General features: G+C 32.1%; 2 protein-coding genes across 3 annotated transcripts; one reads left to right on the top strand and one right to left on the bottom strand.

The window, feature by feature from the left end:
* Nucleotides 1–232: 232 nt before the first annotated feature.
* LOC100869464 (Inositol 1,4,5-triphosphate kinase 2) lies at nucleotides 233–19,477 on the top strand. Its single transcript, XM_003691858.4, has 8 exons — nucleotides 233–563; nucleotides 2,500–3,272; nucleotides 3,698–4,019; nucleotides 4,092–4,338; nucleotides 17,611–17,691; nucleotides 17,869–18,243; nucleotides 18,390–18,602; nucleotides 18,663–19,477. The coding sequence occupies exons 1-8, from the start codon at nucleotides 556–558 to the stop codon at nucleotides 18,993–18,995; spliced, it is 2,352 nt and encodes a 783-aa protein (XP_003691906.2). The 5' UTR covers nucleotides 233–555; the 3' UTR covers nucleotides 18,996–19,477.
* Nucleotides 19,319–25,954, bottom strand: NFRKB (nuclear factor related to kappaB binding protein). Of its 2 annotated transcripts, none has more exons than XM_031915257.2 (11): nucleotides 25,596–25,954; nucleotides 24,860–25,108; nucleotides 24,563–24,795; nucleotides 24,221–24,486; nucleotides 23,734–24,086; nucleotides 22,237–23,653; nucleotides 21,787–22,107; nucleotides 21,530–21,722; nucleotides 20,685–21,468; nucleotides 20,300–20,608; nucleotides 19,319–20,219 (listed from the first exon to the last, which is right to left on the bottom strand). In XM_031915257.2, the coding sequence occupies exons 1-11, from the start codon at nucleotides 25,599–25,601 to the stop codon at nucleotides 19,773–19,775; spliced, it is 4,578 nt and encodes a 1,525-aa protein (XP_031771117.2). In that variant the 5' UTR covers nucleotides 25,602–25,954; the 3' UTR covers nucleotides 19,319–19,772. The 2 variants fall into 2 exon arrangements, with proteins under 2 accessions (XP_031771117.2, XP_086761584.1); XM_086905458.1 differs by having other exon boundaries at nucleotides 20,685–21,465.

The raw sequence follows: 25,954 nt of genomic DNA, 5'->3' as shown, positions 1-25,954 counted from the left end.
CAATTATTTTTCTGAAATAAAAACAACTTTGAAAAAATATAATGGAACAATAAAGAGATTAAAAGAAAAAAAGAAAAAAAAATATAGTTAAAACGATGGTTCTTGCGTCAATTGTAGGTGAAAAGCTTCCCTTTTAGAGACCGATTTTAATGCAATAAATCCCCCTCTCTTTATACAGGAACTGAAATATAGGTAGTTACCGCGGAGTGGTCAAGTTCAAATCTTGAGTTCAGTCGGCCATCAGCTACGATTGACGTACAGTTATTTCATATATAACTTTTCTCAATTACTACAATTAAAAATTAATATTCGTGCATAACGAGAACAATGAATATTCATAACATCCAATCAATTTATTTAGATTTTAGTTTAAAAGCTAGATTGCTCCGTGGTCTAAATGTGTTCAAAATTAATTATGAAAAATGATTTTACATAAAAATACATAAAAATTTTCTGTTGCATTTTTATATTAATTTTATACTAATTTTTATTAAAATTGTTTACAATTATTTTTATGTTGTTAGTCGGGAATAAAATGCAGAGTATAACATCAAAATGGACAGGTAAGAATTGTATAATAACGTTAAAAATTTAAAATGACATATATTTTTTATTTCAAATTGTATGCATGCTATGTAATAATATGGATTATGCATGAATGAGTGCAGTAATCTTTGATATTCTGTACCTAAAATCATTTTCAATTTGATTTAAATTTATCAAATTGTATCCTATTATCCTATCTATGAGAAATTTATATGAACGAATTATAATAATGTATGTTATTTATTTGGAAAATACGAATTATCATTGATATGAATTATTAGCATTAATAACTTAATTTGGCTAAAAATTGTCGAAAATATATTCTTGATTTCTTTGATGATTTTTTATAAAAATAATAAAATATTGCCCTATATTCTTCATTGAATTTTCTTAATTATTTTTTTCATTTAAAAAAAAAGCAAACAAAAAATCAAAAACATTTCTTTTTATCATCATTTTTTTTTTATAAATATTCTATTATTTCCATTCATTAAATATAAAATATGAATATTTATGATTGAATGATGATTATTATTTTACAATAATAATTTTATATTAACCAAGAAAATATGAAATACATATTGAAATCATTTTTTGTTTTTAACTATTCTTTTTTAGACTTTAAAATTTCACTCACATGTAAATCTTATTTCCTTTAATAATGAAAAAATATTAAAGATTCTATATTTTAATTTTATCTTTTTGTGAACGTTTATCATTATATGTAATTAACAGCTATTCTTGATCTATAGAAAATAATGCGTGGGTGATATAAAAGAAGACAATGATAGAAAAAAATTCACTCTACTCATTATTCTGTACATGGTTACTTCATAGAATGAACACAGAGTCGAACGAAACACAGTAGCAGCACAGATAGGCTCAAGTGGCCAAGGGGCACTTGAACTGACGAGATAATGGACCGATTGTCGAGAAAGAGAAAGAATCAAACGATACCGGGCACTACGCGTGATGGTTGTTGCAATGCAATCGTGATCATTATCGCACTTTCTTGTTTCTTTGCTTCCAATGACGCACTTATGACGTCAATCGAAAGAGCAAGAAGCAACCCTGGCATATCTTCTGTGCATCTTTCTCTTCACATTTCTTCGACCCGGATATACGTTCCTTAACTTGTTCTTTGAGTCTTCCTGCGATATCTATTTAAAAAAATAGCTTTTATAATAAATATATATATCATTGTAAAAACATTATTGATAAAATATTGATAAAATATTATAATCAGATTATTAATATTTATTATCAAAGATATTAAATTATTATAATGTTTATTATTATTATAAATTAACGAAAAACTTTATTATCAAAATAAAATCATTTTATAAAGAAAATATAATGTATAATTATGAGATTAGATAAGAGTTTATGATGGTATGACATTAAAAAAATTTATGTTGAAAAATACAGGTATAAAAGTAGTTTGTTTTACTTTTGTGTAGTCACCAATGTATGAAATAAAATGAGGTCATTAAATAAATAATTCAAATAATATTTTTTATATGTGCAAATCAATTAGCATATTAATATATTATAATCAATATATTATAATGACAATTATTATAAAAATGAAAAAATTATAATTAGTCGTATTATTTACATTATATATTTTTTAATTTCGAATCATGTTTTTTTTTATTTTAGTCAAACATTCATATTAAACGATGTCATCAGCGTAAATCGATTGTAAACCAACATTGAATGTAATATAATGAAAAGTTTACTAAACGAAAAACTAAATATTCAAAAATTTAATGTATACATTCTATAATGACAAAAATTAGATTCCATATATTCAAAACGACTCGCTTATAAACGAAAGAAGAAACAAAGAAGAGAATGATACTAGTTCAAAAGATCGTAATTTTTTTTAAGTCGAATTGCGGTCTATTATTCAAACCGGGTCAGTTGATCAAGGTTACATCTTCCATCTAGCTCTCACGTGGTTCGTGGAATCGAACATGGCGGCCTCTACTATCATCAACGCCGCAGCCGCGATTGGTTCAGAATCAGTGCGGGATGTGTTTCTCATATTTCAAATCGAATATCGCGCAACCGAGTGTTGTTGAGAGGACAATGTATATCCTCTCGACGAAACGGTCGACATAACGTTCAACATTCCTTGGCATTTGGAGCGATACAATTAAAACAGCTGTTAAAAAAACAGTTGTGTGAAAAGCAAAAAGAAGTATCGATTATCATAGAAGACTCATCTCAGAAGCAAATCGTTGACCCATTGTCCTCGAACACGCAAATTACGCGAAAACGACGCGTCGGCATTGTGGAGAATCAGTACGCGGTTAAGAATAACACCGGTTCATCAGTATGCGATTTAGTGCGAGGTTTAGAACGATTATTCGATGAGAAAAACGTCGGAAATAATAAAATTACGATGAAGTCAAAGAAGGAACAAAATGTTGAGGATATCGTTGATCCTGTCGAAGAAAACGAAACGTACGACGAATTTGACACGATTAGGATACCGATAGTGCGGTCCTTAAGTAAGAGCCCGCAGAATGATGAAGGTATTGAAACGGATTCGGATCGAAGAAAAGGATCGATGGCCCGTTGCTGGAGTCTCGATTCAACGGCGGCCAGTGACGAAGATATATCGCTGACCACGCACCAACAGAAACGACACAAACTACGTGTTACTAGATGCTATAGTTCCGATAGTGCTGTGTTGAGCGACGAGGATCAAATAAAAGGTGAGGAGGATTGTATGCCACCAGTTGCTCTTTTTACATTAAAAGAGGAGGGGAGAATTCGTTGAAAATATAATCTTGACCACGCGTGCTATGTCAACATCATTGTCCTTTTTCTTTCTTTTTTTTTTTTTTGCCTTATATACTCTTTGTTTCGTTGACCTGTCTAATGACGATAATAATAAAAATTCTTCTATCAAAAATATAGAAATATATATAAATTTTTTTTTTTATTATACATAAATGCTTCTAATACCTAATATAAATGAAATTTAAAATTCTAAAAATTTTTAAAGAGAATTTTCTAAAAATTTCATACAAAATATATTTTTATATATTATATTTTTATATTTTTATAAATTGAAGAAAAATTATTTTTTAAAAATTAAATATATTATGAATTGAAATATATGAAAAACTTTTTCTAGGATGGGATGGTTCAAATATGGTAGAAGGAAACGAGTCAGATCATAATGATGGAAGACCTAGATATTGGAGAACACCAAGTGTAGTTGTCAGTGATTATTCTGATTATTCTTATTTGGATGAAAAACTAGAAAGAAATGATCTTGACTTTGAAAAATATGAAGGGATTAGTAGTACTCCTAGCCAAGCAAGCAGTTGCTCTTGCTTAGATTGTGATGAAATTCGTGAATCTTTGGATACACAATTCTTACAAGTCTGTCGTAGTAGAAGACATTCAGACTCCTGTTGTTTGTGCCTTGATTCTATGAATGCTGTTGTTATAAGGTACTTATTTTTATATTTCTTCATCCTTTTTATGTTAGAGTTTAACAGTTTATTAACATAAATATTATTTAGAAACTTCAATGAATCTGAAAATAGAAGAAATTCTTGCCTGGGTTCCACTGAAACTTATTATTCCAAGCACAATACACAACAATTTACACAATATATACCAGAAAGTTCTTCAGATTTACAAGAAAAGACGAAAATTGATCTTTTGGACATTCCACCTATACGAAAAATTTCAGATTGTTCCACTACATCTAGTCTTAGCGGAGACGAGTCAGACGTTGTTGAACTACAACCAGTCAAATCTTCCAAAGTAAGTATTAAATTTAAAAAACATCATTATTCATTGTAAATTTTTTATAAAAAAATGAAAAACACTGAAAAAACAAATGATCATAAAATAATTTCGAGAAACAAATTTATATTCGATTCTTTATTTTACACAATAATTTATTTTCAAAAAAACTTATTTATCAAATGTCGATAGTTAGAACTATTTTAAGAAATAAATAAATTGCAAGAAAGAGAAAACGCGATAAATAAAATTTATACAAATCGAATGTTTTCGTTTCTGAAACGTATTTCCATTCCAGAAATATAAATATTTCAACGTTAAAGCGAAAGAAAAAGTCTATGTTTAATTTGACACATTGCTGTTAAGTTACATTGTTTTCTCACGAACAAGCGCATAATTTATCTTGCGCAATATTCATATTTCTTGCGCTCCACTTTGCGAACAAATAGACTGTTCATTCGTCAAGAGGTACGGAATTCATCTCAATAATGCATTCTATTTAGAAAATATTAATGAACCGAAAAAAATCTATTTTATCTATTATATTTATCTTTTATGTTTCTTGAACAGTATTTTTTTTATTCTTCTATTTTTGATTGTTTCTTTTTGTAGCTTTGAAATTTATCTTAAGAAAGTAATAATTGTTTTAATATAAAGAAGATAAAGATTTCGAATTATTTTTAGGAAAATAAACATACTATTAAAAATATTACATTATAAGGATCATTACGAATTCTAATTAAATTAAGGTTCACGTAAGATTATAACAATCAGAGGAATGTTTTTTATATAATTATTAAAATCTGTTATGCATACCTTTTCTTTTGTACATACAAATATGCATACTTATCTTTATTAACCCAGGCATTTAACATACGAATCAACCTGTTTACAAACTCGTTGTACACGTGTATATACGTTCACTTTGTGTATGTACATTCATTGTATAGGTTCTGCCGATATCTGTACAACATAGAATGAAATACAATGTTTATTTTTTTTTATTTTTTGTTTATAAAATTTTAAATATATATTTTTAAATGATTAAAAAAAAATAATCTATATTTATAGCGCTCATTACAATTAAATATTTCATTAAATTTATCTTAAAAAATATTGAAGATTATTTTGGATTATATTAATTTGCATCAACTTTCATAAATTTTCGATCAAGGATCCTTTCATTGACGCATCAGTGTTTTAAAAAAAATACTTTTAAAAATATTATTAGTGATGTAATTAATTATTATCTATGTAGAAAGGAAAAAACAATTCATAAATTATATATTATAAATTTTATAATTTTATATATTTTTTTCTAGTTCTAAATTTCCATTTTACACTTACAGTTTTAAATAACTTTGATCCTCCTCTACTGATGCAATTTCAATTTTTCTTGCAAGATCATCGACAAGCATAGAAAAATAATCCAATCTAAAAGTGTTCGATAAACCGAGACGAAATTTTTACTTTCAAATATCATATTCTATTCTATTCTCATCGTGTTATTCATTTGTAAAAATGTAAGCCAATACATCTCTTCAGTCAGTTGTGGTAATTCGACTGGCCGTGGTAATAGGGATCAGTCAGTTGGAATCAGTGATAGCAGTTAGTCAGTCGGTGGCACTGCTTTCCAAGGGATCTGTCGGCCAGTGTCAGCAACGGCCGACTGTTATAGGACATTGAATGGCTCATTGCCATTGTCAAAATGTGAGGTGCACGATTTCAGGAATTCAAAGTTGAATTGCTATGAATCAGAAATATTGTCGTGGCTTCATTCTATTTCTAATTACAGGGAGGATAATCATTCAAGCACAATTCGTCGATTTTATTCAGAAAGTGATTGATAAAAAAAGATATTTGTGTATTTACGGAAGAAAAAATATAATTCCAGTGAAAGTGGAGAAGCAGTTGTTTGATTCGATGGAAGTGAATTGTGATTTAAATAAACTTTATATATTGTACGTGTACGTGTATGAGATAGTTAGAATCAAGTGAAGATATTTTGGATATTTTTAACGCATTATATGATTCAATATACATCTCAGTAGAAAAAAGAAAGGAGGATCATTTTCTGCCTATGCTATTCATCATTTTCGACATTTTCGATGAAGTCCAGAGACTCTAGAGATTTTTCTTTTCTGCAAGATTTTTTAAATTTTTAAATTTTCAAATTTCTAAAGCAACCAGAATTGTTCTTTATATGTTTTTTTATGTATAAAAGTTTTATATAAATTTTCTTTTTAAAATCGAACAAAAATTAGATCGTGATGTTATCTTTCATTCTGGACCATATAACAATTGTGAAACAACTAGTTTTCAGGGGGGAAAAAGAGGTAAAATATGTGTATTTGTGTAGATTTTTCACATAGATGTCGCCTAGTGAATCTTAATAACTTTGTATTAAACTTGATTCATCAGGTTGTCATCAGATAAAAATCAAAACTTTTATTTTATGAGACAAAAATTTATCAGAAAACTGCTACGTGATAAAACATTTCAACGATATCTTGATAATCATAGCAATCAACGGTGAACAATCATTCAGTTTCTTGTTTATACGCTGCAAAAGCAATTATGCGATCCAACGTGTTCTTCTTTGCTTGCAATGAAGATTTTGTGCAGTAATAATTTTACCCGCGTGTTGATACATGTGAGGAGGAAACATCGACTTCGCCGACATGTAAAGTGCAAAAAACATTTGGTGAACTTGTTAAAAATTGATCTTGAAGGAGATTATAATCTTAAGGAGATATTTCATAAAAATTATCGTAAGGTATTTGTAAACTTTTTGTCATTTTTAATGATTTATGATATTTAATAGTTAATAATCGTATACAAGAGATAAAAGATATTTTTTAAAATAACTCAAATATATATCGTAAATTTTTTTTAATATTTTAAAAGATAAGATAAAATTGTTTCATTCTTATTAAATATTCGATTCGAATTTAATTCTAACGCTTTTTTTTACTTTCTCTGAGGTAACCTAGAAAAACAATTCGAAGAATTTAGTGATATTTAATAATCACTAGACGAACAAATATAGATTCATAAATCGATAAATCGATAAATAGATAAAGACAGGTGTTTACTTCAGCTTTGGTTTTCATTTTAATTATTTTTTATAATAGAGACAGCGAAAAAATAAATATTCGTGATATTAACAATTCAATATTTTTAAAATTTTTTAGATCATTACTTGATCAAACTTTTTCTTTCAAATAAAAAATAACCAAGATCGGTTTTTAAAAAATTAAAAATTCTTCAGAATTCTTCAATTTTTTTTTCAAACGCGTGTAATCCTTATCATATCGATAAATAGAAATTCAGATGATTAATCGAACGTTTTTGATAAATTTTTTTGAAACCTCAAAAACTTTATCAAAATGATATACTATTATTGTGAAATTCTTCTGAATGATTGGTAAAATTATCAGATTATATGTTTATTAACGTATATATACGTACAAAGGTATCAAAAATAGCGAAAAAGGTCACAGGACATTCGTTCGATGGAACCGCGTATTGTAGAGACTGTGTCAAACGCATTATGAATAATACATCGTCAACCGTGACTGAAAATAATATCGCGAGCGCTTGAAAATTCTGTGGCGGCCTCTCGCTTTCGAAATGTTCGCCTGCTTCTTACAGACTGACCCGAAAAAGGCGATACTTCGCCTTACCTTCGATGGTGGAATTGTACATCGATCACTAATGTTATCTGACCTTTTTATGAGGGAAAGTAAAATTATATCGAAATTTGATCCCTCTCTTTTTTATTTTTCTTTTCTCTTTTTTTGTTTACTTTATTTCGTATCTTTTGTTTTAATAGATTTAATAGATTATATTACAATTATTATACCTTCTATTTATCGTTAATAGATAATAAAAGTGATTCCTCTTTGAGTAAAAAGTGAAAATTTTTTTATGCAACTTTTAATTGTTTATCTAAAAACTATTTAAAAAAACGGAAAATAATATTAATGAAATAAGTAAGAATTATATTTCTATTTTTATTAAAAACACATTTTTTTCTTATTACATTTTTCGTTTTGAAAAATTGAAATGTAATTATGCAATCTTTCGTTGATAAGAGACTCCAGATATTATTTTCTAGAAAACGATAAATGCGAATGATCGATTATTGCGATCATTTATCGCAAGACGATTAAAAAAGGAATTCACAATCACAAATGGAATAATAGAAAATTTTCATTTGAATATTCGAACGAAATACCATTTTGCATACATGAAGTGTTCGTCGAGTTTCCTTTAACGATAGTTCACGATTTCGATTAGTTTTCTCTTCGATAGTTTATCGACTCGAGAAGAATATTAAGGAGTCGCAGTACGCTGTTTCCTTATCTATCTTCGTATCACCATTTCGATTATTTGAGTTATCGATTAATTTGATTGAAAAATCGATATTTCCACATCGAAACAATAGATAATGAATTTTAGATTAGGAATTTTTTAATTTTCATTACTTTTCATTTCTACTTTCGAAACATATTATTTACATATTGGATCGATTAATAATATTTCTTTTATTTAATGAATATCGGTTGAAGATCATTTTAACTTTAAAATTTATGGTAATTTATCGATTCATTGCTTAATAGAAAACCGGTGTAATAACAATTTAAGATTATGCAGTTAATTTCTTATAATATATAGAAAGAAGCATAAAAAGAAAGAACGATTGAAGTTATCGAGACTAATCCTTTAATCTCGATTATTTCGATAGCAATATTGTAATAGTTTCTCTCATTATATTGTATAAGTATATTCTTAAATATCAAAATTTAAATTTAATATATTTATTATTTTTATATTATATTCAAAATCAATATTTTTAAGAATTTTTTTTTTTATGTTCAAGGATCTTTATCGATTTCACGAATTGTGATTTTGCAATTTGCACGTTTCGCTCCATCAAAATTCTTGAACAGCAGTTTCTTAAGTGATTCGAAACAATTTGCAACAACAACAAGAACAATAATTTCCGAGGCAAGAAATTGAAATATCGAATTGTTGCCATTCGAAGCGGGTTAGAAGGTAGTTGCGGTCAGGGAGCTAAGCAAATAAATTACGTCAATCGGTAAATCGAATACAGATTCATCATGCAAGAAAATGATGTAGAGAGTATGTAATTGAACACCCTTTGTCTCCTGGCTAGTTAGACAATTCATTTAAATCGAAGAAAGATTCAAAATATTGTCTTCACCATAAATCTTAGAAATTTATATTTTTTTATAATACCGATTGTTAATATTCTTTCCAGTATCATTGCACTTCTTCGAATTTTGCGTATCGAAAAATATATATTTCGACGAACGATTTTTTCGATGAAGTTTTTTTGATGAAAAATTTGTGACGAAAGATTAAATGGCCGAAGCTACGATTCTGATCCCTGTATGGATCGAATATTTGTTCCAGTATCTATTTAAAAAAAAAAAAAAAAAAGTACGAACAGCCCTGGATGATGCTATATCAATTTAGAAGTCGCTATTTCATGCTTTAATTTAGAACCTAGCTATATCGTGGAGGCTACAGGAAGTGGTCAATTCAGGTCAGTAGAGGAAAACTGTGCAACGGGGCCTTCCTCCGAACGTTTTGTTCGCGATCTTCCGTGTTCTTTGCTTTTCCTTTCGAAAAAAAATTTCGAATTATTTGGAAAAGGATTCAAGACGAGGAGTTCAAAGGAATTACAGGATCAGATGAAATTTATTTACATTTTTTTTTAAATCAATTGATCTGCAATCCTTGTCCTACAACAACGAGCGAGACTCGTGGTATAAAATCTGGGCCAAAAACTTATAAGCACGAGCCTGACTCGTGGTACTTCGTTCGGGCCAAACGTAAACAACGCGAGGCTCGACGCGTGACCGACCTTCTTGTTTACTGTGGCTCGAGAAAGCGGGTAGGACAAGCGGGTAGGTCAATAATGTCAAAACCGTTATTTCACACGATTTGAAATTGGTTCGATTTCAGGATATCTCGTTGAAAGGAAAGGAAAAGTCTTGAAGTTAAATCTATCCTAAAGAGAGGAGCAAGATCTATCCACGCCGTCTCGAACGTTTCATTTTAATTACCTTTAATTGGAATCATGTTATGTAAAACGTGGATCGAATTACGGTTGGGTCGCGTTTCTTCGAACGACAAATATGCTCTAGTAGTAGGCTCTCGAAGTATGATGGGGAATAGGGTTCGCAGAAATTGATCCTCACTCTGGTGATTTTTCGAAGCCTTGATCGAGCTTCGTCAAGGCCGGCAATTTTAGATAGAAGAAAGAGTTGACAAAAGTTGGCAGGTGAACGAACAAAGAAACGAAAGGCGAGGCATGGATCGACGAAGAAGAAACTAAAAGGTGATGGAAAAAACGTTGCTCGAAAGAACAAATCTTACTCTTACGATACTGTGGATTAGTAGTCGAGTGATTATCAGTGTTAGTGTAAAGTTTGTCTATTATATTTTTCGAATTAACGAAGAAGTGGTAATTTCTCGAGATTTATGAGAAAACGTTACAAATCGAGAGGAGAAGGGTGGGGAAAGTGCTCTAGGATCCGGAGAACTTCAGAATTTCAAATTTCTTCAAGATTCAAAATTCTTAATTCAAATTGAAGAAATTTTTAAATCTAATGATTCAACCAAATCAAAGTTCAAGGAATATATAATCCATGACAATTTATATTCTAATAGAAATACGTGTGTATCTTTTATATTCAGCTCGATGGCAAAGAGGAAAAAAAAAAATTTTAATTTTATTCTGGAAAAATATCGTAAACTTGAGTAATAATAATAGGTCAGAGTGAAGATTTGTGTTCGTGGAGCGTGAGTCGTTCGATCAACATGGATCAAGAGAAGAAAAACAACGTGGAGAATTTAAAAGGCGGCGCCTCGACGACGCCTACATCGCCTACGTTATCGACGCCGCCAACGTTAAACTTGATGGAACAGATTCTTCTGGCGAAAATTGAAAAACAAAATCTTCACGAGAACGATGATCTTCACGTGTCGGATGGCCGATTAGTCGGGGGAAGGAAAAAGAACATTTTGTTAAGAAGAACGGATTCAATGGACAGTCAAAATAGTGCGAGTACTTATAATTCGTTTTTGTCCAGTGATTCGGCATCTAGTGGAAATGTTTATTGCAAATGCGACGACTGTTTGCTGGGAATCGTTGATGACTATCAACGGAATCCATCGGTGGTTGGTAGAAAAAAGGTAAATAGCTTTTCTTTTTAAGGAAAATTCTTTTGACTTCTTCTCGAGGAACAATTTGGAAGTCGGTATAAAAAGAAAAGGAGAAAAATGTAATTTTCATCGTGTTTTTTACAAAAAACAATTTCTGTTAAGTTGTCGTAATGATAAAATAATTGCACACGTTACATTAGCGTAGTGATTGTAAAAGTAACCGAGATATCTTTCCGTTAACACAATTTCACGATTAATTCTTTCCTCGAGGCTTGCCTTTTTTAATTATCGTCTATTCTTTGCTGTATAAACATGTCGAAGCCCTCTCAATCATACCTTAACTAGAAGACACAAGTTATTTAACAATTAACCAAGTCAGAGGCAATTTATCAACAATGGACAAAAAAAGAAACTTGTATCGTATTTCGCGATTAAATTTATATTCGATCGTTCGTCAATATGTCTTCCATATAATATATCGAAATGCCTCGAGGAACTTTTTCGATTCACGATTATCGAGAAGTTTAGTTTCGAAATCGATCGATATCGTTCTCACTTCCATTTCGTATGGCTAGGAATATTCGACGGGTAATTAAATATGGGCTCGTCGACAGTCGAATGATCGATTAGAGAATCGATTGACCAATCGATTCGTCCGTCTCGATCGATGGATCTAAATTCTTCCAACTCCCTCCTATGGAGCCCTGTCGGTCAGTTATTTTTTCTTCGAAGTTCATCGAGTTTTTGCAATTCCATCAGAGCATGGTTCCAACGAGGCAGTGCAGCCTCAATTAACCGCCGTTCCCTTTTCGATCTCGTATGTTACCTAATCGGCCACCTTCGAACGCCTCTCGATCGCGTTCTAGTTTTCTTCAAAAGAGGAATGCCGACTATAATCTCTTTGAATTTTCGCGCGAACTCGAACCAATTAAATTGGAAAATTTTTCAAGCGGACGTTGGATCATCTCCAGGTAAAAAGTAATTTTTAAATTTCGAGTGTAGTTTCGATATGTATTCGATATGTGATCGAAAAATTTAGAAAAACGACGTCGCCTCGTTCGATAAAAGCTCACGGCGTGTATTATAATTCAAAATATCACTTCATCTTTCGAATGCAAAATTTGAGAGTCGAGTAGTATTCGTGACGTAAATCAACGGCTATTGACGCAAAAGTACTTTTAAGGCGTGGATAGGTATGCTACGGGAATTCTTTTTCCTCTCTCTCTCTCTCTCTCTCTCTCTCTCTCTCTCTCTCTCTCTCTCTCTCTCTCTCTCTCTCTCTCTCTCTCTCTCTCTCTCCTTAACTTTTGGAACACGCTTTTTCGAATACAATCGGTTCTCGGTAACCAATTTCTTATTTAGGTCGAAGTTATCTTAATTTCGTTCTTCGCGTGCAAATGAAATTTATTATCCAGACACCGCCACGTTGCCATTTAATTGTCCATTTTTTACCAATCCAAGCGATTTTCACGACGCACAAGCCTTGGACCCTGTTATCGAATATTTTTTCAACGGATAGTATCTGGGCCAAGGATTTCTCGCTTTCGTTTCTTCGCTTCTTTATTTCTTCTTCGATCCAGTTTTTCCTGAATTTTATTGCCCGCCCCGCTATGCCTTTCCAAGCTATGCCACTTGGAAATTTTAACAAAAAACACCCTAGAAAGGTAACACCATATATTTTTTTCCCCTATATATACATCATATACATTTTCATAATTTCTGTTTAAAATTTTAATACTCTTTTCTTTCCTTTCTCTTCTCCTTTTCAAACTTCCTTTTCACTGACAACATTTCTGTACACAAAAATTCCAGATCTCATCCAAGATACGGTTTCATCGGTGATTCTAAAAAAGATAAAGCACATGTCGTTGCTGGATATTTGTCTTGGAAAAAATAAAAAAAAAAAAAAAAAAAAAAAGAGAGAGAAAACGAAGCGTTTCAAAAGAAACGGAGGACATCGAAGAGAGGAAGGTGGAGGCGCATATAACTTTCATATTAAAGCGTGTATGAATTCATGAATATCGTAAAATTTCCATAAATGTCACGCGAACGCGGGGACCTAATTTCTACGCGATCGTTGTGCAACCGTACGAAAGAGAAAATACACGAATTTATCGTTTAACAACGCGTATCTTATTTTTTAAACGCGTGAAGTTGAATAATCGAGTGAAATATTGCATCTTCAAAATTGTTTCCGCTCGATTATAACCCAAGCGTGGAGAAACGAAGAAGAAACGAAGAGGAATCGCGGAAGAAGGAGGAATGCATTGTGTGCATCCATGAAAAATCCAATGAAAAATAATAATTTTACATTTTTATCGTGACACGATCTTTTCCTACTTTTGTGTTCTTTCTCTCTCTCTCTCTCTCTCTATACATATATATATATATATATATTCTTGGGAAATTTTAAGTTAATTCCTGCAAAATGTGAAAATTACATATTTTTTTTTTTTTTCCGTCTTCAATGTTAATACGCTCTAATGCAATGTAACAAGATACAACTAGAGATAGTTTTTGAAAGAAAATAAAAAAGGATTATTAATTCTATCTATTTTATCTGAATGATAAAATAAGAATTGTCACGAGTCGAGCTTGTTCTTCACACATAATTTATATAAATGCATATGAATATATTTGAACGATTTATGAATACACATGCTATTTTAAATCATTGAAAATACGATTAAAACGCAAAACACCGCGAGGAACATCGACTTCCGGTCAACCGTGGAGGCCCGCCGACCTCTGAATCGCCCCGCGTTTTGTCCACTCCTGATAATTATGCTAATGACGCTAGCAAGCGTCGGTTAATTAGTCGATGACGCATTTCGATCGTCGTCGAGTCGGCTGTGTGTTATCCTCGAATCGTCGCCGTCTTTAATTTGTGCCTTGGAAAAAGTTACTTAACTCGTCTAAGTAACTAGTTTATAAACGTCGGGCAGCAAAAATTTATCATTCCTATCTATCGCGATTTCATTTGATATTCAGTCTTGGCTGCAAACATCGGGACGATCTTCTGTGTGTACAGTGTGATCCAAGTGTAAAGTAACAATTGTAGGCATTGCATTGTGTGCGGGAAGTGAAAAAAACTTTTTGGAAACGAGTTAGAAGAGGAAATTTCAGATAATTGCGATTCGTCGTGCTAAAACAAGTGTTTATAAAAGTGTTTGAAATTGTTACAAAAGTGGTGGAAAAGAAAGAAAGAAAGAAGAATTTTGAAGTGAAATTTGAAGTATTCTGTGAGATTTCTAACCGACAATCATCTTCTAACCTCGAATCAATTTTTAAAATAGTTCAATAATCAAGAAATAAATTGAATTTGTTCAAATGTTTATAGAATAAGAAGAAATTATCGAAGAATTGTTGCGTCATGTATTCGTGAGAAAATAGTAACAATTATCGACGTGCAAACCACAAACGGAAGTCCCTTAAAGTAAACACGCGATAATATTCACCGCATGGAACAATTATCGTTGGGATAATCTAGAGAAATATTGTCCAAGTTTCCCCTTACGTAAGAACGACCGATAGAGGTGAAGCACGTGTATTCCATGTATGCTCTTTGAGCAATTAACCAAGAAAGCCAACACTAAAGTAGCGAACACTATTTACTTTGTCTCGATTCACGATCGATCTTGGAAAAAAATTAAAAGCACGAATAGCGAATTTCGATTTTTAATGTGAAAGTGAAAGTGAGAAAAATTTTAAATATATTATGTTATATTAGAAATTTCAATTTGGGAACACGAACAAATTTCGAACATATTCGATTAAATTCGAGAAAAAGTTAAATTTTATTTTTCTCAGACATTAACAATCGATCCATCCGTGCAAATATATTATACGATAATTTTTTTGAAGACAGAGGCCGCAAGAAGCACGCAAGCTACGCGAGGAATCCGAAGCGGAACGCGAACGTGGATGTATCGCGACTGGAAAACGTCACGTTTGCTTTTAAGCGATATTACGTAATCGAGCGATCGTGGAACGTAAACAACGGCGACGATTACACGGAAGAAGAACACGAAATCCAAAAAATGTAACTTGCGCGGTGATTCATCTCTTTAGCGATTTGAATACCGCAATACAGTTGTTATTCCGTTATAAAATTCTGCCTCTTGAAAGTGTGATTCGAAAATCTTGAAAATTGGAAATGGATATATGTGTATATCTTTAAAAAGGATGGACAACGAATCTAAATAGTGATCTCGACAAAGGAAATAGAAGAAGAAAGAAGACAAGGAAAGAATTTTCGAAGATCAAAATAATTTCTTTAATTTGTGTAAAGTTTGTAAAAGTTAAAGTTGTGTAAAAGTAAAAGAAATCGAATAAAAGTCAAAGTGATGATCAACCAGTGTAACAAGTATATTAGAGAGAAATTATTCGTAACAATCGTGGAGCACGTGACGAGGGAATAAAAGAAGTGGCACACGCGTCGGTTCGCTTTCCAAGCTTGCCTTCCTTCGGTCCGAGGAAGAGGCCTCGACGTGGGTGGACGGTTACCAGTCGATCCAGGTGTCTCGATTCGGTCGCAGCTCGTCATTAAGATAATTGACCGGTGTCGAACCGCTTACCAATTACCACGAGAGCCGCGTGGAACGACTCTTTCTTCTTCTTGCCAGGTGAATAATGATAGTGGCTGCGTTCGTCGCGTTGGAATAAAGGCTGGCCAAAAAGAGGGAAAGTGTTTCGACGATTATTGGTAATAATCACCGGGAGGCACGCTATTTTTTTCCAGTCAGTGAAATCTTGAGATGGGAAGAAAATTTTTCAAAGGGAATAATATATTTTTCTTGAAAAGTTTGAAAGCGGGAAAATTTTGAAGGAAATTCTGAAAAAATTTTGAAATTATTTTTAGAAATCGGAGAATTTTTGGAAGAGAGGTATTTCTAAGATAATGTGTAATTCGAAAAGAAAAGAAAGATAATAATTTTACTTCTTCAAACGAAAGAGTGAAAGCCTCTTCTGAGAATTTCTCTATTCACGCGTGGTTTATTAGCATCCAATTTGGGATACGGGGACATGTTGCTCACGTTCAACGTTCCTCCGATGATGAATAAAAATCATTCAATTTTTTTTCGAAATTATCACCTTTCTCGCGCCAGATCTTCGTTAAATAATTGATTTTCAGTGAAAACAATAAGTTTTTTTCTTCAAGTACAACTACTCTTGTTATCATTAATCCAATTCAAGATGCAGAAGACTTACGACAGAATAACGATACCGAAAATAGTGATTTGCACAAAATCGTTGGACGATTGCGCGGACAAGGATGAATGCGATAGAAAGTCGTTAAGCCAAAGAAAGATCATTAGGTCGAGAAGCAGAAGGTATTCGAGGCGATTTTCCTCGAGTATCGTTGATCGTCGCTCGCCATCTTCCTCTAGAAGCCCATCACCATCATTACTAGCTTCCCAACCTCAGGATTACAATAAAGAAAGATCCAAGAATAATCATCATTGTGATCAGGATTCAGAAAAATTGAATCAGTTGGAAATCGAATCTGACAACTCTAAAGAAGTAGATGATAATTGTAAAAAAGAAGAGAATTCCATAGTTGACAGACTGCGAAATGATTTATTTGAATGTGAGAATAAAGAAAAAAATAATGTTTGTTTGAAGTTTGAAGAGAAGAAAAGAAGAAAGAAGAGTTTAGATGATATGAAAATGTTAAGAGACGACAGAATTGACAGTTATAAAAGAAATCCCAAGTGTGATAAATGTTCTAAATATCAGAGTAATGGGGAGGAAGTTTGTTTGGAAAATTGTTCAGGATATCAACAATATCTGAGATTGTTGGAAGTTCCTCAAATTAATTTGGAATGGGGAGAAGGCAGTAGCGGTGATGATTTAAGCTCTGAATGGGATTCCGATTACACGGATAAATCGAACGAAAAAAAAATCCCGAAGGTAACAAAGGGGGGAAAGAATGATCTTTAAAATAAAATAAATATTTTCTTTTATAAAGTAATAAAATTCCTTAGAAAAATTATCATTTTCTCTAAATAAATTATTAATAATGATACCAATAACGAGAAAGATAATAGAATTTATTTTAATGATAATTGTTCTTAAATTTTTTTTCAGTCATCAGGATGGAGAAAACTTAGGAACATTGTCCATTGGACACCCTTTTTCCAAACCTACAAGAAACAACGATATCCATGGGTAAATATAAATTTTCTATTTTAAAATTAAAATCAATTAAAAGTTTCTCAAAATTTTTAAATAATATTTCATAATTATTAATTAAAATTATATATAAATTTATAAATTATAAATTTAATATAACATAATATAATACAATATTTATAATTTATAATTTTATATAACATATAATTTTAGGTGCAATTAGCAGGTCATCAGGGAAATTTCAGAGCAGGACCTACTCCAGGGACAATTTTAAAAAAACTTTGCCCTCAGGAAGAAGCTTGTTTTCGTTTGTTAATGAACGACGTATTAAGGCCGTACGTTCCAGAATTCAAAGGTGTTTTAGATGTAAAAGATGTAGAAGAAGGTAACGTCGAAGAAACTAACTCGGAAGAAACTCGTCAGAAAGATGGTTCTAGTGATTCTATAATTAAAAGGACCGTAGTATCCTCTTATTTGCAACTGCAGGATCTTCTTGGAGATTTTGAACATCCTTGTGTGATGGATTGTAAAGTTGGAGTTAGGACATATCTAGAATCAGAGCTCGCAAAAGCAAAAGAAAGACCTAAGGTAATATTTGATATCAATTAATATTAAATGAGTTAAAACAAGATTATATATCATTAAAAAGTTCAATTGATAGAAATAGAACTGTTTCAATTATTATTTAATTTTTTAATGTTTTGAAACAAAAATTTTGATTTTTTTTGTTGCAGTTACGAAAAGATATGTATGAAAAAATGGTACAAGTAGATCCAACTGCACCGAGTGCTGAGGAACGTCGTGTGCAAGGAGTGACAAAACCAAGATATATGGTTTGGCGTGAAACGATCTCTAGTACAGCAACATTAGGTTTCCGTGTGGAAGGAATTAAACTTGCGCACGGTGGCTCGTCAAAAGATTTTAAAACGACGAGAACTCGAGAACAGGTTCGTTAAGCATAATAAATCAAATTGTTCGAATGTAATCTTATTTTAAAATCGTTTTAGGTTACGGAGGCATTAAGGCGTTTTGTCGAAGGATATCCGCATGCAGTACCTAAATATATTCAACGTTTAAAAGCGATTAGGGCCACGTTGAAAGCATCACCGTTTTTTGCTTCACACGAAGTTGTCGGATCTAGTTTGTTGTTTGTTCATGACACTAAAAATGCCGGCATTTGGATGATTGATTTTGCAAAAACATTACCTCTGCCTCAACATCTACCAAGAATTCATCATGATGCTGAATGGAAAGTAGGAAATCACGAAGATGGATACTTGATAGGTGTAAACAATTTAATAGATATATTTCAAGATATACGAAATTCAGAAGGAACATAGTTCCGGAACAAACTTTCCTTTTGAGAAGCATAAGTTGATGCTGTAGTAAAAAGGATATCGGATTAATAGACATTGAATATTTTCAATTTTATAAATGTAAATTGCACCTTTATCTGTATTGTGTTTCTATGACTACTACGTATTTCGTAAAATTTTGTACATAAATTGATATTGTCACAATGTCTTCAAAACGATATCCTCTCATAAAAAAACGGACCAAAGACGTGGTGGCTATTGCTACCTAAGTATTTCATAAGTATACAGTTTCTTACAATGTAGAAATGCACAAAGAGAATCTGTAAAAAATAATTTAAATAACATACTATTATGTAATAAGTTTTATTTAATGCGTTACATGCAACGCTGCCAAGAATCTTCTTGATACAAGAGAACGAAGAAACGGTGTTTTTTTGTATTTAAAATCGTACCATGCATTTGTAAATAATTCGACACTTAATATAAAAAAATTTTGTCTGTTCTCATTTCAAGTATCTTGATGTAAATTCCGTGCCTTGATCCCTGTCAGCGTGTCGAATAAACTGGACGATTCTTTTTTTTTTTTTTTTTTTTTTTAATTTCGCCGAATCTAAATAATATAATATGTAACATAAAACGTAATCCTATGTACGAGCTTCACTAACTTTTATTACATTTCATTTCCTTTTTTCTATGCACATAAACAGTATGTTCCTCCTTCCATCCTAAAATTTTAAACTACAGGAGATTAAAATAAGTTGTGAATGAAGATAAATGAAAAAGAAAATGATATTAATTCTGTCAAGGTGTACTGTAAGTATTATTTCTTGAAGGTTGTGTTTGGATGGTCTGTTGTTGATTTCCCGGTGATTGAGATGAAGTTATAGTGGTTGGAGCAATAACTCGTGCATATACTGCTGCGCCTGTGGTCTTTAATCCGGCTGGAGTTGGTATCACTTTTAAACCGTGCAATGTTTTAATATTGAGTAATTGGCTCGGTAAAATTATAGGTTGTTGTTGTGTCTGTTGTTGTGATGGTTGTTGTTTCCCAAGAACTACACTTCCGCTGTTGCTTACTCCAACTCCTACGTTTTTGTTGCCACTTGCTAAAACTATTGGCTTTCCAGCTAATTGAGCTGTTACCATTCGTACAGTTTGTGCTTGTTGTGATTGTTGTTGTTGTTGTTGTTGTTGTGTACTAGCTATGATCTTTGATTGACCCGAAGAAGTCTGTGCTTGTGACACTACCTAAAAAAATCATATTGAAAATTTTGAATAAAACTTCATGTTTGAGTTGAGTCATTAAAAATTTGATTTAAAATACATACTTGATATTGAGTTTGTATGACCTGTTTTCCTTGTCTATTAAGTTGATTAGCATGGCTAGCTGTAGTCGCCAATTTCAATCCTTTTTGAGCAAGAAGATTTTCTACCGAAATAAGTTGACCACTATTAGAACTAGTTAAAACCTTTGCTAATATTTTTTGTTGTTGTTGTTGTTGCTGTTGATGTGGTGATTGTTGAATTTGCACTGCAATTGGTTTTCCTCCTATCTGCGCAATTATACGCTGCATACCAGATGTTTGTATCGATTGTTGCTGATTAGTAACAACTCTCTGTTGAATTTGTTGTTGTTGCTATTAAAAGAAAATGAATATTTATTAAATTACGACAATAAAATATAAATTTAGTAATTATTCAAACAAATTATACCTTTAATTGTTGTTGTTGTATTTGTTGTGATTGATTACTAGATGGCGATTGTTTAATAAATATTGTTTGGCCTTGAAGTCCATGACCTGTGAGGAGAGACTTAATTTGTCCTGGACTAACCAATTTTATTTGAGAAGCTAACAAAGTTTTTCCAGGTAGTACATGTTGTGGAGATTGTTGTTTTATATTAGCAGTTTGCAAAATACTTTTTCCTGCTTGATTGGTTACTATTGTTTGTTGTTGTTGTTGTTGTTGTTGTTGCTGTGATTGTTGTGATTGTTGTTGACTTTGAACTTTGACAGGAGGTAATATGGTAGTTAAATTTGTGGTTACATTCGTCATATTAGAAGCACTGCTAGCTACCACAGATTGAGCAGAATGTAAGACAGAATGTCCAGATAATCGAATAGTCTGTAAACCAGCAGATGTTGATACTTGAATTTGATGATGTGGAAAATGTTGTTGATTTGATTGTAATAAACTCTGAGCACTGCTTTTTACAACAGCGACTGGTTTTCCACCAATATTGGTTGTCTTTTTTGCCGGGGCGTTTGTAGTAATTTGAGCTTTCACATCATTAATTACATCTTTTTCTACAGTAATGCTATTAATAGAAGTTGAAGAAGTTGGAAGAGACGTAATTGGAACAGTGGTCCCTGACATGGAAATTACTGAAGTTGTAGGCGTGTTGATTGTTGTTGTCACATTCGTAACTACAGATTGTTCCGTAGCAACGGAATGATCATTGATATTTTTTTCTTCACTTTTCTTTTGTTCTTTCCTGCTAAAGAAAAAAGATAAATATCATTTAAAACTCTTCTCATAAAACAAAATTTGAAATTTACCTCGAAATAACAGGTTGGGTAGTGGTTGCAGTTTTTCTTTCTTTTTTAGGTGTTGTTTCTTTAGTACTATTAGGAGATTGTTCTTTGTTTACATTAGCAGGTTTTATGACTGGTAGAAGAGCTTTATTTCGAGACATGCTACCAACATTCTTCTTATTCTTTGCAACACCTTGCAATTGTTGATGATACATTTCTGTAAAAGAAAATACATATATTATAAAATATAAAAATAAGGAATCTTTTTAATAAATACAAACCAAATTCTGATTCTGAACGTGCTCGATGAAGATATAGCCATTCCTTACGTCGTGGATAATACCGTACACAGGGATCTGTTTCATAATGCAATCTGTCTAAAGCCCCCGATACCACAGAATGTAAATATCCTTCTTTATCATCGCTTTCTGTTTGTTCTCGAATATATTGGGAATCTTTTAGTAACTGACAAATGTCAGCTCGAGTTCCTTCACCATTGGGAAGCCTTGCAGTAGCATCTCTGACTAAGGCTAAGATCGTCACAAAATTTGGTCTGTCTGCTACCAATAATGAGTGTCCGCGAGCCTTGGTTAAACCAGAAGCTATTACAAGAATTCAATAATATGTACATACACACACATACACACACACACACATATATATATATATTGGTAATTTTTTTTATTGTATATGATATATATTTTAATAAAAAATTGTACAATCGAACATACCAACATTATGTTGATAAATGCCTTTCACTGGACCTACAACAGAGGCATAACCATGCATTCTGTACGTAAATGCTTTATGAGGTGCAGCGTAACGCATACGCTCTTGCCTCCTAAATTCTTCTCGTTCTTCCACCGTAGATGGTCGAACTTTCCATTCCGTAGGCCATAGAGCACGAGGTGGTTCCCATTCTGCAACAGTATTAATGGATCCACTGTCGACACTAATCGATTCTATCGCTGGACTAGAATCTCTGGCGTTCGAATTTGTATTTCCATTTCCAGAATTATTGTTAACATTGCTGCTACTACCTAGAGGCACTTGATTTTGTTGCTTTGCAACTGTTAGAGAGCAAGTACTAGTTGCAGTTGATAGGCCTAATGAATCTTTGTGCATTAAAAATTTCGTACACAAGTCCAATAGACGAGAGTCTGAGTCTCGTCCAGCACCAATCCACGCATAAACTCCATTTCCTTTGTTTTCTAAGTAAGGAACAAGCTCTGATTCTCTTTCTTGTCGATCTATTTCTTGAGAATATGTGAGTTCACCAGCTAGAAATCCCAAAGCTAATGGAACTAATGCTGGCCAAGAGGATGCTAAGGAATACCAATCGTTTAACGGCGAAATAGGATTTCCTTGCCACTGTGTAATAGCTTCCTTCATTTCTCCTGTACTCATTCTATATTCACCTTTTGAGGTGAACGCATCTCTTAATAGCGAGAAAAAACAAACATGTGTTTCTTGCATTAATTCTGCTCCATTGTTGATATCAATAGTTTCTTCGTTACTTGGAACTGTAATTTCTTTATCTGGTATTGATATAACTCTTTCATCTTCGCATTTTACATCGTCCAATATGTCAATTCCATCATCAAGTTGTATAGGAAGTTGCATCATATCAATGCTATCTAAATCAAGCTTTTTATCGTTTTCTTCTTCTTCTTCTGTTTCTGGAGGAATATCGTCATTCATTCCTGTACTAAGTTCCGTTTTTATGTCATCATATTCCATATCTTCCACTTCTTTTTTTATTTCTGGAGTAGTTATCATAGAACATTTGCTACCTTTTGGTGTAGCAGGACTTAATTTCTTCTTAGATATTTGATGCATCTCGTATGAATCTATAGGTTCTGATTTAATTGGTGTTAACATCTTATGATCTATATCCAATGTACTGGAATGTCTGTTTTCATCTGTTGTATGAGAATAATCACTATTATCACTTTCATGTTTTATCGAATTAGAATTCATTAATCTTGGTGCTGGTGGACAAAGTGGTGATTGTTCTAATTTTATTCGTTTCTTTGCTGGAGTGATACGTATCGAAGGACCGATTAATAATTTGTGCTTCTGCCCAATTTGTGCTCTTTGAGTTAAATCAGCAAGAGCGATACCTTGTGTATTTAATTCTGGATGAATCTAGAGAAATATAACAAATATTAACATTTTAATAATATCCGAATTTTTATTCGCACATATTCAAAAATTACTTCACATACATCTCGCCGAGCTCTTCTCTTTTTATGTTCGAGTAGCATTTCGCGATACATCTCCTCTGTCTGTTCACGAATAAATAACGATCTATTCGTAGGATATTCTGCTCGTTGCAGCGTGGAGAAAACAGGTCGAATAGTTTCATCCTCATGATTTATTTGCAAACCCCGAATGGACAGTCCTTGGGCTCCCATGAGAGAACGTCTCTTCTTCTTCTGCTTAGCTCCAGACATTTGATAGTGGGGATAGTTCTCCTCGTTCTCAGATGTTGTGTCGGTCGCTAACTTTGTGCTTGCTCCAAGCTCTGTCCTCAGTGCATTCAGTTCCTCCAAATAGCGCAGTTGCGTTTTCTCTTCAACTGTCGGTTCATTGCTTGTTAGTATTGTCCCTCGGAAGTTACTACATACTTCTCTGCCAAACGGCTGGAGTGTGGGGGAAGTATAAACAGCCAGAAAATTTTTTACAATTAATCACAGCAGTAGCCTAACTTACCCATAGCAGGTTTTGGTTTCCTCCATTGTATTTTTGACATCGTTCGTTGCGTCGGCTGACAGAAACCTTGCTTGTAGGCGTTAGACAACAAGCTTTCTCTGGATTTTAATAATTGACTGGCCAATTCATAGGATCGTTTACGTTCTTCAAATAACAATCTTCTTTGCTGTGCCTTATGTACTAAACTACACATTCTTCTAATATCTGGTCGATAATGACCAGCAGACAAATGAATTTGAAAAGCATCTAGAGGTGCCACACCAAATCTAAATTAAATAAATGTAAAAAATTGAATTAAAATAATTTTTAATTTCTGAAAATTTATTAAAAATAATTTTTAACCTGTGATTTTCATGTTCAAATAACATGCGTAAAGTTTTCTTGGTTTCTGCTTCTACATCACAATCCTTCGGAAAAGTTGGCAAAAAGTTGCACAAAGTATCCTTTTGACTTTCATTAAGGCATTCACTCCAAATATAAGGATAATCCAAAAATTCTTTAAAAATAGCTGCATGTTCACAAAGATCTTGTGGTAATTTTATCTTAGTATTTGCAGCAATACATGTTTCCCATTTCTAAAAATGAAATTTTTATTAATAAAAAATTATATAATTTATACAATGAAATTTTAAACAGTACCAAAGTATCTGGACTTTCTGCTTTAACAGAATATTCTGTATTTTCATTTTCTTCTTCATCTTCTTCACCAGAACTATGACTTTCAGTGCCACTTGTACCATGCTCATCTCCACTATCATCTCCACTATCAGTTGAAGTACTGCTTCCACTGATACTGCTAGTACTACTATTGCTTCTAGATCCATGAGAAGATGCATCATCTTCATCTTCTTCGGCTCCACTGTCACCACCAGCTGAACATTCATCCACCTATAAACACAAAGTATAAAAATATATTGTATATACAAAATATAAATAATATTTATTATATAAACACTATTTATTTTATTATTAAAATATTATATATATAAATGTGTATAAATATAATTAATTTTTATGAGAATTATATTAATTAAATAATCTTTTGATATAACTAATTAATTTATTGCACTATATTATATATTTATATAACAAATATAAATATATAAGTAAATTATAAAAATTTTATTTAATCAAAAATAATAAAAATAGTTGCCGTATAATGCTAAATAAAACGCGAGACAAATATGCATATATTCTATATAATTAATTAATTTATTATTCAATTAAAATAAAAATAACAAATATATTAGAAACAACAAGAGATGTTTCCTTTTTCAAGAGTAAGATGACACAGGGTATGTATATCGCGTTTCCAGAATATACAGTGTTATCGATCATATAGGTATTAATTTCGAAATAATTAATCATAACCAACCTCCATTCTTTTTAGTTTCTGCGCTTGCTCTCCTCTTGTCTTCTAAGTTCTGCAGTTCCTACGAAAATAGCAAATCTTCGCCGCTAACAATAATTCACGAAACAGAAATAATGAACCGAGGATAAATCTGTCAATGTTGTTCGATACAAGAAATCCTTTTATCGAGTAAACATTAAGTAATTTCGCTATTCACCGTTTGACCTGTCACAGCTCCTGCACTCCTACTCTTCCAACAAATTTTAGTCATGGCGTGGAATACAGCGAACAGAACCACGGTGTTTGTATATTGAAAGATCTCGAGCGCGCACCTTCTTCACCGGTTTATAACTGTGCCCGTTCAATGGCGGATATTTAAGACT

Source organism: Apis florea, unplaced genomic scaffold, assembly GCF_048593485.1.
Source record: "Apis florea isolate Af1SG1 unplaced genomic scaffold, ASM4859348v1 contig_2411_pilon, whole genome shotgun sequence".
NCBI classification, from domain to species: Eukaryota; Metazoa; Arthropoda; class Insecta; order Hymenoptera; family Apidae; genus Apis; species Apis florea.
Note: the sequence above shows the minus strand (reverse complement) of the source record. Positions and strands in the feature narration are given on the sequence as shown.

Bases quoted from the DNA above. Each gene is read 5' to 3' on its own strand.
- LOC100869464 (XM_003691858.4), top strand. The intron at 3,273-3,697 runs GTGAGGAGGATT...AACTTTTTCTAG, and splicing joins CGACGAGGATCAAATAAAAG to GATGGGATGGTTCAAATATG. The intron at 18,603-18,662 runs GTTCGTTAAGCA...AAATCGTTTTAG, and splicing joins CGACGAGAACTCGAGAACAG to GTTACGGAGGCATTAAGGCG.
- NFRKB (XM_031915257.2), bottom strand. The intron at 22,108-22,236 runs GTATGTTCGATT...TTCTTGTAATAG, and splicing joins CATTTATCAACATAATGTTG to CTTCTGGTTTAACCAAGGCT. The intron at 21,723-21,786 runs GTTTGTATTTAT...TTTCTTTTACAG, and splicing joins ACGTTCAGAATCAGAATTTG to AAATGTATCATCAACAATTG.